Raw genomic sequence first — 12,264 nt, 5'->3', positions numbered from 1 at the left:
ACTCCAAGGCTGGCAATGGTTTCATTACAGGCATTAAACCAGACAGAATTCACATGATGTGCAGACATTGCAAGGACATGAAGAAATCCAGGCAGATTTCTGAACTAATTTCCGTCATTGGCCTTTGGTAAGTGAAGAGCTAAGAGAATATTTTTCTCTTTCAAGATAACTTAAGTTAATTAATTTATAAGCCATATGTTACTTATTAATTTATTTTTAGAAAAAGAGAGGGGAGGAGGCATTTTGCTTTCGTAGCTCTTCCAGCATTCTTTCAGAAGAAGAGATTAAAATTTTCTCTTTGCTAGAAATGTAGTTTTTACTTCTGAGCACTGAGCCCTGTAAAATGTGGTTACAGTGTAGACTTTCTGGTGACTACCAGATGAATAAAGCTTAACATATTCAGGACTTTCCTTACATGCTTTCCTTTTATTTGACCTGTTGCTTGGAATCCTGTGCATCTGGATTTCTGGAAAGAAAGAGCTCCTTCAGAGTCATCCACAGCATGGTGATCATGGGACTCATTGGGATTTGTAATTTCACTCCAAAAGCTCAGCTGGATTCCCAAATTGACAAAATAGGTTACTTCATCACTACAGGACTTCTAGGATGGGAGAAGGCTTTGTTTAATGATGCTTGGGCACTCTAGAAAATCTAGATGTCTGTTATTCAGTCAGCCAGCCTATAAAAATTCCATGACTTTTAGCACACTTTTTAATTGCTTTTAATTATTAACATTTGCATTGCTCTCAAAATGAAAAAGTGTCTCAGCTGGAGACACGGTTAAATTTTTAATAACACTGGAGAGCAAAGCTGCAAATCTCAGACTGTGGATTTTAAATGTGCACAATATTACACACACGTGTATTTATATATTATATTTACTATACATATTTGTATAAAATTCTCTCTCTCTCTAAAATATGTAGAGACCATTAATAGATGTATGTTTTCATGCATGTATCCTTCACAAAATCTCATGATCCTGCTGTTCAAAAGGCAAAAAAGAGATTAAGCTCAGAACACTTTGGGGCTCCATAGGTTTGAACAAAAATCACAATTCTACAACTGTAATTGGCACTGGAGATCATTAAATACAACATTTGTTGCCTAAACCAGATAAGATGCACCCATGTTCTCTCCCTGTCTCTCTGTTGGGACTTTTCCCCAACTTGCATTTTAACAACTTACCCCTCTTTATGTGCTAGATCTTCAAGTTAATTCTACCCTTGTCTGGGTTTACTAACCTTAGAAGGCAAAGGCAGGCTAAACACAGCAACATTCCTTTTTATTGAACTACGGTTCTTTCTCTTACGATTTTTGCCAGAAAACTGAAGTTTTCCTGGTGGTGTTGCTGTCAGATATTTCCCGTTTTTTATGACCTGCTCATTTCAGATAAAGTTTATAGACATGCTTGCTGCCAAGAAAACCTTTTTCCTTCTGAAGTTTCCAAACATCAGTTTTCAAAAACTCAGCTCTATCTGCAGTGTTCACCACGAAAGAGTAAATGAACCACAACACGGCTCAGGCTAATGTCATTAGGTTGCCAAGAGATACTTAGAAGATAATTCAGATTGACTCACAGCTAAAGACAGCCAGTCAGTAATGATGTTAAAACATCCCCACGGGCTTCTTGTTCCTACTTTTCTAGAAAATTATCCACGCAATTACAAAACAGTTGAAACAGTTTTAAGAAGAGTACTAGAAAGCAATGAAGATTGTTCCCTCCATTGTTTGGATATGGACCCAAAGGCTTAAACAGTTTGGAGAACTGGAAGTACCCCATAATTCTTAAGGTATAAGAAACGATTTATCATAAGCCACTGACGTGGAGGAGCTTGTTTCTCTTTAATGAGAATGAGGAGGCATCTTTCTGTAACAAAGAAGTGAGTCTCCTAATTGCCCAACTTTCAGGACTCCAAGGAAATGGAAAAACTACGCAAAAAAAGTAGGAAAACTGAGTCTTTTTCAGAGGAATGGAAAGAGAATAGTGTTAACACAGCACTAGTAAGCAAGGCTCTAGTTTTCTTCTGATACTTTTGAACACAACCTTCAAACAACATTGCTTGGTTCAAATCCAAACAATAAAAAACCTTGTGTGACAACCAACGCACATCTCTATGTGCAGCAGAGATGATCAACCTGCTAAAACTACCTCCTGAAGTTCTTAAGTTGGGTCATAAGGGATTAATTACATAATTGAGAAATTCTCAGAATACATCACGTCACTATTGTTACTTTTCCTTTATTCAGGGGGTTTCTAACTTTTCTACGTTGACTTCAGACAAAAGTATTGCAAAATTTGCAAATAGCCAACATTTTTACAGAGAGAAATAAGAACAGATTCTCTGAGGAACACATTTTTGTCAGCTTTCTTTATATTTTATTTACTCCCCGCTTCATAGCCTTGGTTTACATTTCAGAATCTGACAGGAGTAGAGCTTATTCCACCAAACCAAATTACAGCCAAATTAATGGCTCTCGCTTGTTTGCCAGCTCCTGCAAGCAGAAGGGTAGATATAAATGTAGTTACGGTAGAATTTAATTACCCATTTTCAAGCCACTGGCCTCCTGGCAAAAGTCTCCCAATGTAGTGCAGAATAAGACTCAGATTAAGAATTAATTTACTGTCAGCAATGATCTGCAATTTATTGGCTTAATCAAGTTTGCTATGAAATTGGGAAGGAGGTCTGGAGCCTAATGCTGCCCCAGAGCCTGGTGCATCTACAGACAGGTTTCAGAGATCCATAACAGCATCACCAGCCAGCACATCTAAGATCTCGCTCATGTAATCAGGAACTGCTTCTACCAAGATTAATACTCACATCACAAAGTTACAGTTCCTGGACTGGAGTTGGGTGCAGACATTTGGCTCTTTTCTTCTCTTCCAGCTAAACCCCCCAAAGAAAACTCACGCGGGGCATTTAGCTGGGCCAAAATACTCCAAACTCTCTGCAAATTGTCATTGGTTGTCAAAATATCCTAGAGGAAACTCCTAGAAGTGCTTTGAACACCGCACCATCGCAGCAGCTTACCTGCTTCACTGCTTTTCCCCTGCTAATATTATGAATCATCCTTATGTCTCCCATTCTGTCACCCATCCATATGTATATCACACCTGACACAATGCTACCGCTGCATCAAATGCTTCTTTTTGCAGGACTGAGGACTGCTTTTCTTCCTTTTTTTCTTCCTTGCTTTTCTAATTTTTTCATTTTTTAAATCTTCCCCCCCCCCCCGCCCTTTTTTTAATAACCTCAAAGCTTTCCCCCCTTATTTATTCTCAAACCAGAATAGAACGCAATACCTCTAAAGCAGCACTATGTCACTATGTAGAATGACACTTTAGGTACTGAATTTGAGAAACATGGATGTAGAAGTTGTGGTTCCCAGCCCTATCTCAAGTGGGAAGCTGAGCTGCAAACCATCCAAAGGCACAAAATAGCATGCTTGGCCCAATTTCTTCATGTTATTTTGGTATACTCTAAAAAACAACAACAACAACACATACCTCATTAATTATAACCTTTCAAAAATGTTTTCTTTTCCCCCAAACTGTTAAAATTTGGTAGAACTGCAGCCAAAGTTCTAATAAAACTATTTTTAGCCTTTGTCATGCAGAGAACATCATGAGGAGTCTCATCTTTCTATTAATACAAATGTATTTAAGCAGTCAGTGCAGGAAACTTTAAGATATGCTAATCGCTGTTTCTTTGGACTTTGGTCTCTGATGTCTTTGCTGATGGGCACGTATCTCAGGCTAAGTAAAGGGAACACCATCATTTAAAGTGTCAATGATATTCACTGCTCCAGAAAGTGACAGCCATATGTATATCTTATTGCCACATTTATGTATTTCATAAATTTCCATGTACAACATCCTTTTAATACATAATGTTCTTATTTACTGGTGTCTGAGCTGAGCTGCCACAGTGTGTTACAAATGGAAATGCTTTTGGTAATCACAGGCACTGTTTTTCTTTTTAAAGTGATTCAGCGCTGATGAGAGGGGCCAGATTGGAGTTCCCTGTTAATCCACAAAGCAAACAAGGCACGGTCAGGGCAGGACCCGGGCCAGCTTCCCTCCACCCCATCTCCATTCGAATCCGTAAAAGAAAAAGCACGACAAAACCCAACGTACATATCGCATCTCTAAGTCACAATCCAACTTTTCCCGATCGTATCCTTGGCCTTGCTTCTTATTTTTGTTGCATTTCTGAGATTGGACTGCTGCCCATGAACTGCTCTGTAGCAGACGTTTAAAGCAGCGGCACACATCACGCTTAGGCCAGTACACGCGTCTTCAGTGCATAGTTAAAAGACTACATGAATTTTACCTGACAAACCTGACAAATTGAGGTTAAGTTACTGGGTCTTACTTGGCTTCAGTGCTCAATTCTGAAAGCAAGTAGTTCTCTTCTACTGGGTGTCCCATCAGGAATCACGTATTTTCTTCGGTGGGTTGCTATGATAAATACAAATCTACCCAAGACAGATGTATGTAATTCTCAATTTTGTCACTATTCTTTATGAAAACAAACATGTATTTTATTAGCAATGTGGCCAAAATATTGCAAAAAGATTATTTTGGATTATACTTATCTAGCATACGGTATATAGCAGCAAGTGGCATCTGAACGACAAGGGCTGGACACTTGTCCCAACCACCTGTTAACTCCTCATCTGTAAACCTGAACTTCAAATTGAAAGAACAAAGACTCTTTTTTTAATGACACACAAATATGGGGAGAATATGCTAGCACAGAAAAAAATAAATGAAACTGCAGGATTTTAAAATACTGAAAGTAGCTCAACCAGGATACTTAAAGCAGAGCTGTGGGTCCAACAGCCTCCTCAGACACCCACCCTTCTGCCCCTGGAACCAGGGAACTGTTCATAAAGAGATAACAGATAACCTTCTTCACAGGAATCCAGTTAGATAGCTGCCTTCTTATCTCAAAAAAATTTCATAAATAATTACTAGCCTTGGATTTTTGTAAAAGATCAAATCCTATTGAAATGAATCCTCTATTCTTTGGGAGCACTGGTTGTGTCTAGAGTTGCATTTTTTCTTCTGTTCATGGAAATGATACAGCTGTTAGAGCATATTTTAAGTGTTTGCATTCATTTTTTTTCTCCAGGTGAAGACACCCATTGCATTGTTTTCTGGAATTTTGACTGTTGGACATAATCTGCAGGTCTTCATGGCAGCTACACAAACTATGCCATCTACTGCTCAAGGAACCAGAAAGTTTCGAAATATGTTCACGAGTGGCCTTAGTGTGTTTTGCTTGAAATCCGATCCTGTTCTTTTATGAATACACTTCACATTTTGTGAATTCTAAGGACCTCCAGAGAGAAAGATTTAAATCATATTTGCCTCGCTGACATGAATAGTCTAAATTACATCTTTGAGACCCTGCACTCAAGCCAAGATACTTTTGGCTCTATATGAGCATATTTTTAAAATGGGTTGCTAATTATTTATGTAGCTCATTATCTCCTTGCTATGCTGAGCACAACTCATTTCCCTCATCCACCCACTGCCTCTCAGGTAACCATGAACTAATGGTTTGAATGTGTCTGAAATTATTACTTTTTTAAGAAGAACAAAAACCAACCAAACAAACAAAAAGTACCAGGTACATTATAGACAGCTGTGTGCAACCTGCTTGAACTCTGAGTAGAAAAAAACCGAGTTTTTAAAACCAGATTAAGGTCTATTTTTGATGGAAGTTCTCTTCATAGCCTGCATATAGGAAAGGCTTTTATTGTACTGGCATTGTATCAACAAAATCGAACCAGAATCCCACCTTTGCACTGGCAACAGTTAACGCAGAAAATATTATCAGAAATGAAAGGTTATTTAAGTCATTCCATTGAAGGACAAAACTGATGACGGAATGGTAAAGAGAAATAAACTATTTAAATAAGTCATAGAACTCAGTGCCGTATGGTTAAAAATGCTCAGAAGAGATGTAAAAAGATAAAAATTCAAATATATTATTATTTGACTTCGGCATTTATCAACATGCAGGTACTGGTTTTGGCCATGGATATTATTGCTTTCATTGATAAAAATCTCACACGTGTACAGGGCACAGGAAATACAGATAACCTTAAAAAATTCCCTTCATAGAGCCAGCTATCCAGGTTAAAAACTAAGTATTTCTAGCAGAAGCATTCATGTTTTTCATTATTGTACTAATATCTAGCCTTATTGTTCTGTTATCATCCAGAGACTGCAAACGATCTCTGAATAGCATCCAATACTCAAATTATTTACAATTTTTTTTTTCTTTCAGCGCAGATTTTTACCTATTGTTACGAACATCTATTGCTTTGACGCCAGTAACAACAAATCCAAGTGAATGTTTGGGGAGCATGACAGATTCCTGCTTTGCACAGCAGCAAAAAGGTTTCAACGGAGTACAGCGTGTATTTCAGAGAAAACCACGTATTGCAGAAGACGAAAGCAATTACCATTTTTCCATCATGAACATGTGCTAGAGGGCTATATCTCAGCACACTGCTGTTGTTATAGAAACTCCGCTGACATGTTGCTCCCACAGTGGAAGTGGCATTTTACCTGCACTAATGTCCTTTTTATCAACCGCCGTTCAAAATTCAGAGCACTTTGATTTCCAGCCCAGGAGCCGCACGTCATTCCCCGCAGCTGCAGGCCCTGGAAATGCTGCTGTTGCCTGGTAACTAACAGGTAACCGCTGCAAATCTGTTATATTTATGTACATGGAAAGCTAATGACAGAAGAAGAAGGGAACATTTGTCTGCAGATACAAAATTTGGTCTCTGTTTACCAAAAGACAGGATTTTCCTCTTGCACTTTCCACTGCCAAAACCTACAGCATCAGAATGGAAAAAAAAAAAATAAAAAAAAAATAAAAAATTCGCACTTATTTCTTCAGTGTAAATGATTAAAAGTTATTGTAACTGGTATAGCTGTGGCAATCCATGGAAAATTAAATAGGAGTGAGCACTAAGTTAAAATTTAGCCCCAAAGTACTGTAACTACAGTAGGAAATAAACATTATTTAATATTTGGTTAGGAAATTTTAATCCTGGCATCAGAATATCCAGCACTCTCACTATCCATACTACAACACTGTGTAAACAACAGTGTTTCCAACAGAGGCTCTTTGGGTGTTCCAAGTTTACCCTTTACCCAGAAAGATACTACTGCCCGGTAACCATTTATAACAGATTTCTTGTGCTCCCCTTAAATATTGACAGACCAAGCAGAGAGAACAGACCCTGGAGTCAAAGGCACAGTTTACACCGGGCTGAAATGAGCTGCTGCAAACAACCATTTCTCTCGTCCGTTCCCAAGACCCTAATCCAAACCACTGGTTTTTGTTTTACAACACAACTTTACGCTTCCTGAAAGCACGAGTTATTTATGTCAATGAAGTTAACAGCAAAATTCTCCCTTATTTCAATGGCATCCCATTTCTGCCTCAGCTTGGTCTTTTTAAGTGTCTGGGTCTGCAAACAACTACAAAACTTGTCAAACTCCTTCTGCTGGGGGAACTTCCACACACAACATTAGGAGATAGACTTCACTTTTTTGACCAGAAGTGTCTTTCGCCAGACCTTAACATTCAGTTCCCGTCCCAGCTATGTAATTATTCTTTTCAGAAGCAGAGATGCAAAGAAGGCATTAACAGCCATTCGAAATATCGCATTTATGCACTTTTCTCTTGTCATATTAAATATAATTACTTCTGATGCAATCAAACTTATACCCTTCAAATGGATAAATCCAGCACCCAATTTAGGACCTCAAGCTTCAAATATCAGGCTCTCAAAGCAAAGCTTTAAGCCTTTACTTTCAGTTCAGTGAGGTAAAATGTAAGAATAGTGAGTTATAAAATGGTATCTTTTTATGAATTTTCTTTATTTTTTTTTCCTTAGATCTAATAAGAATTTCCCTTGCTAGATCCTGTGTCTCTTGCCTCTTGTGCTTTCACTGTGAATCTCCATAAACAGTTTGGTTCCATCTTCTCTGTAGTCACCCATTAAGAAACATGTTTTCCGAAGAGTATTAAACTCATTATATCATATCCCTGAACACATGGCCCCCTCTTTTTGTGCAGAACATGCCCAAGCCAATCATTACTTACACATCACTCTCTCAAACTAGTACCACCATATTAAACATATTTGCTAAAATAAAGAGTAACTCAAGACTCATAAAATCATGTGTATCTTTGGCAAGGAGAATTCAGAGCAATGGCTGCCAATGCTGGGACATAAAGAGATCTGGGGAGCACATTTCCATTTGGAGGTTTGGCTTTGTAAACTGGATTTTAAAAAGTATAATTGTTTTAGCATTGAAGAGTCACGTTATTCTATCTCATTTGAAAAGAATATTTCTCTGTAAAACATCATTACATTGAGAAACAAAGCCCTGGAGATTATATCTAAATGGAAGCTCTGGAACTTGTAGTTGACTCTGTTACAGGTAATTCTGAACTCAAACAACAGAAATGGCTCACGCTGCTTCTTCTTGAACTAGCATGTCTAAACACAATTTTGGGTGGTTTACTCTTGACGAAGAAAGAACAAGCTTTTCACACAATTTGATTCAGCTATTAGCAAAACCCCACTGCTATCAGATGACAGGGAAATGTTTCCTTGCCATGTCACAAGGTTTCAACATTTCTTTACATTCAGAAGCAACTTTTCTCCTTCTACTAGGACTATATAACAAACAACGAATAAAGGCAATGTAGAGTTCCAAACTTACCCGTCTTATTTGCTTCACTACGATTATTGAATTGAGTGAGTTGTGGGGTTTTTTCAGTGTTTCTGAAAAGATGCATAAAATATTCTGCAAATCTAGAAGTTCATACACGGATTCTCACGAGCCAGGGTTATTGTACACTATGAAGTGCCAGGATTTGTTTCTGCTGGCAGGAGCGCGAGCACCAGTCCCCTGCCCATCGCTCGCTCCCCACAGGGACACTGCACATTCCAGATGTGCCATCACAGCTGCTTCTGCAGCTGCAGGAGAACTGCAGGAGGAGCCGATCCATGCTAAAAATAACACTGGGGTGGGCAAGGGGAGAAGCAGCTTGATGAACCAGGCACTTCTGTGAAAAGGACAACCATGAAATTAGGGCTTTGCTGGCTCGGGCAACTGGCAAGTTTTTAGAGAGCGGTGCTGTACACAGTCAATCTCCTCCTGTGCTGACCAAACTGCATTTACTGCTGGAAATTGACTCCAACTCAAGACAACTAGTTCAATATACTTTATCCAAGAGCTTCAAAAAGCTTGTCTTTCCTCTTTACAATATTGTTGTTTTCAATAACCCAGTTTAAATTAAAAAAAAAAAAAAGAGAGAGAGAAAAGAAATCACACTCATTATAATTTCACAGTCCAAAAAGAAGTAAATTCCTTGGTGTAATGAAAGCAAAAGCAGATGAAACAGCTATTAATTATAAGAAACAAAATGTAGTGTTCCATCTGCAACTCTGATTTTAAAAAGAAACAGAAATTGTATGGTTATTTGTTCACATGTCTTTGTACTTAACTGAAAGAATTTTATCTAAAAGGAAGCATTCGAGACACCTCACTGGCACATCTATTCCTCTCTGGAAGTTGTCTTCATGTTCACTAACATTATCCTAAAGGTTTTATGTTGAAAGAACCCTTCTAAAAGGTTCTTCCCTGAATGTAAAGGGTGCCTGAAAATCAGAATGCGTGCAAACACATTGAGATCCAACTGGAAAAAATCTGACATTAGGAATCCAGTGTCGGGTGTACACACCAGGACAGATGGGAATGTGCTGATCAGAACCATTCAGCACTGGATCCTGCACTGTTGTATTCATGCTGGATGCACAGAATTACTATTGACATCACATTTTTGTTTCTTAAACTCCCATTTCATGCTTAAATTATGTCCCAAGTAAATATGTATATTATTCAAGTACTACTATGATTCTACAAGATTCTAAGATAGCAATACAAAATCTATTGCTACAAATATCATGGAGCTAAACCCCCCATCTCCTAAACATGTCACTTCAGAAAACCCCAACTCCCTGGTGTTAGTGCACGTGCAGACATAAACCAAACAGACCAACAGATGCAGCACGGACTGCAAAACTAGACCTGTCTTTACATCAATCAGTTGCCATAAAATAGTAAAAACAAAGACAGGACTTACTAAAAACTGCCAGTGATGATGCTCTTGATTTAAGGTGGTGACATGAGACTTCGAAATCTGTGTCTCTTCTAAAAACTGGGTCTGATCAAATATTTTCTGTGATGTTGCAGGCTGCAGACATGATGGAGCATTTCCAAACTGTGTAGAATAAAACAAGTCAAATGGCTGGATTATTAGAACTGCATTAAAACTAGCTGACTAGCACTTGCTCTGCCTATAACATATGTTTCATTAACATGATTTTCATTGTGTGCACCCCCAACACCTGCTTGAAAGTGATGGTTAAATACACATTACATACAATGGAAGCCAATCTAAGCCAATAAATTCAGCCTTGCTGAATAAATATTGTATTCGGGCAAGGAACAAGACTGAAGTCCAACTTCTAAAAGATGCACAACATCAAGCATTTGAGTAGTGCATGGGGTCAGTGGATTTATACGCCTGTTCACAAGCCAGCCCTTGAATCTAAACATGTACAGTGCATTACTCGGCACGTACATCCATTGGAAAGGCTGAGGATTCAACAGGATTTGATGCATTGATTCAAAGAAAAGAAGAAATACAAGTGTAAAGATTTTTTTTTTTCAGAATTTCTCACTTTTAACACTAAATACAAAATATAAAGTAAACTGAGATACTCTTTTGCTCATCTGTACTTTTCTATTGTATCTTGTCACTAGGCCAGGACTCTAATCTGTTCAGTGAGTACCGGATTTTTGAATGAAATTTCAAGGCAGGACTACAGCACAAAGAAATAAATAAATAGTACAGCTACAGCACATCCATAAGTATTTAATACAGAGTATTCTGTTTGCGATTACTCATTTCCTCATATAAACACTACTCTCAACAGAACGCTTTCTAACTTCCTCTGAACGGCGTCATGTATTTCAATCATGTGTGTCACAGAGATCAATTTCTCTAACCCATTAGATTTTTTCTGCCCACAAATGAAAAGATTTACCAGTCTGAGGCCCTCAGCACCCTTGTTGACCTTCCCATAACTATCTTTTAAATAATTTTTCTACAGCACATCTGATAGGAAGTAATATAATCTTCCTCAAATATTTTTCTAGTTGGAAGAGTCCATAAGCTGAAACCAGTATGAGCCATATTTCTGCAGAAAACAGGGTGTTTTGCAGTTAATTTCTATAAGAATTTTCTGTGTCCTCACCTTTGCACAATGTCTTCACAACACTGAACCACATGCTCTGTCTTCACTTCCCTCTTTTTGCAATATTGAGGTCAAAAAAACCGTGTGCAAAGATGCTAGAGCTCTTGAAAGAACATTTTTAGAAATAAGTGGTGCCGCAACCACAGCTGTGAAGAAGCAAGGCACCTTTCCATAATATTTGATTTAGGCTGCACTTCAAAAAACTAGAAAATTAAAAAAAAGAGTAGAAATATTTGCTGATTAAGTTTAGAAAATTAAATTCAGATGAGCCCCCATCTTTGCAGAGACGGCTTCACTTCAGCTACACTGCCAGAGGGTAGGAAAGGATTTCTGAAGCCATCAAACGCAGCCCACACAGTGTGGGGTGCTCAGGGTCCAACCTGCACACGGAGCTGTCGCCAGGGAACGATGACAACAGCTCCTGTCCGCCCAGCAAGCGGCACTTAGATCTTGTCCTCTCTACAACCCATTAAAAACTATCAAGTTATCGGTTCCCACCTCTGTTCAGCCAGCAGTTCCATCTTTCGTCTCTAAACAGCCACATTGTCAATAAGCATCTCGGTGCTTCTCCCTTACGCACAAGAAAAGCTTCCCTGCGAGCATTTGTCAAAGGTGTCCAACTGCCCTCCTTAAAATTCTCAGTTGTTTTGGTACCTACAAAAACTAAGTAATCCTCAGCCAGGTGACACCCCAAGGTTACTCTCATCCCCGCCCGTGTTTTTCCATACCTTCCTCCCACTCCTTGTCTGTCCTGTATCACCCGCTAAGCTGTGAACTTCTCAGCAAAATCACTCTTGTCGTTACATGTATATGCAGCACAACACTCTCTGAAGCCTGAATTCGTGCTAAAAAAACTCTGATGTAACAACAGAGAAGAGCTCTTCCAAAGACATTTAA

The 12,264-nt window shown here is 38.6% G+C and overlaps 1 protein-coding gene across 12 annotated transcripts in view; it reads right to left on the bottom strand.

The window, feature by feature from the left end:
* Positions 1 to 12,264, bottom strand: part of RIMBP2 (RIMS binding protein 2) — a 127,568-nt gene that overhangs the window by 74,664 nt on the left and 40,640 nt on the right. For 11 of the 12 annotated variants that reach the window (XR_010607112.1, XM_065646748.1, XM_065646743.1 and 8 more), the window contains exon 6: positions 10,191 to 10,328. The exons of the other annotated variant lie outside the window; for it this stretch is intronic. Coding sequence is in view for 10 of the 11 variants with exons in the window: in XM_065646748.1 (XP_065502820.1) it covers positions 10,191 to 10,328 (138 nt within the window). In the remaining variant the exon portion in view is untranslated. The remainder of the gene's footprint in view (positions 1 to 10,190; positions 10,329 to 12,264) is intronic. 12 annotated transcript variants of the gene reach the window in all.

Source organism: Caloenas nicobarica, chromosome 16 (genome assembly GCF_036013445.1).
Source record: "Caloenas nicobarica isolate bCalNic1 chromosome 16, bCalNic1.hap1, whole genome shotgun sequence".
Classification (NCBI taxonomy): domain Eukaryota; kingdom Metazoa; phylum Chordata; class Aves; order Columbiformes; family Columbidae; genus Caloenas; species Caloenas nicobarica.
This window is presented reverse-complemented; position numbering and strand designations above follow the sequence as displayed.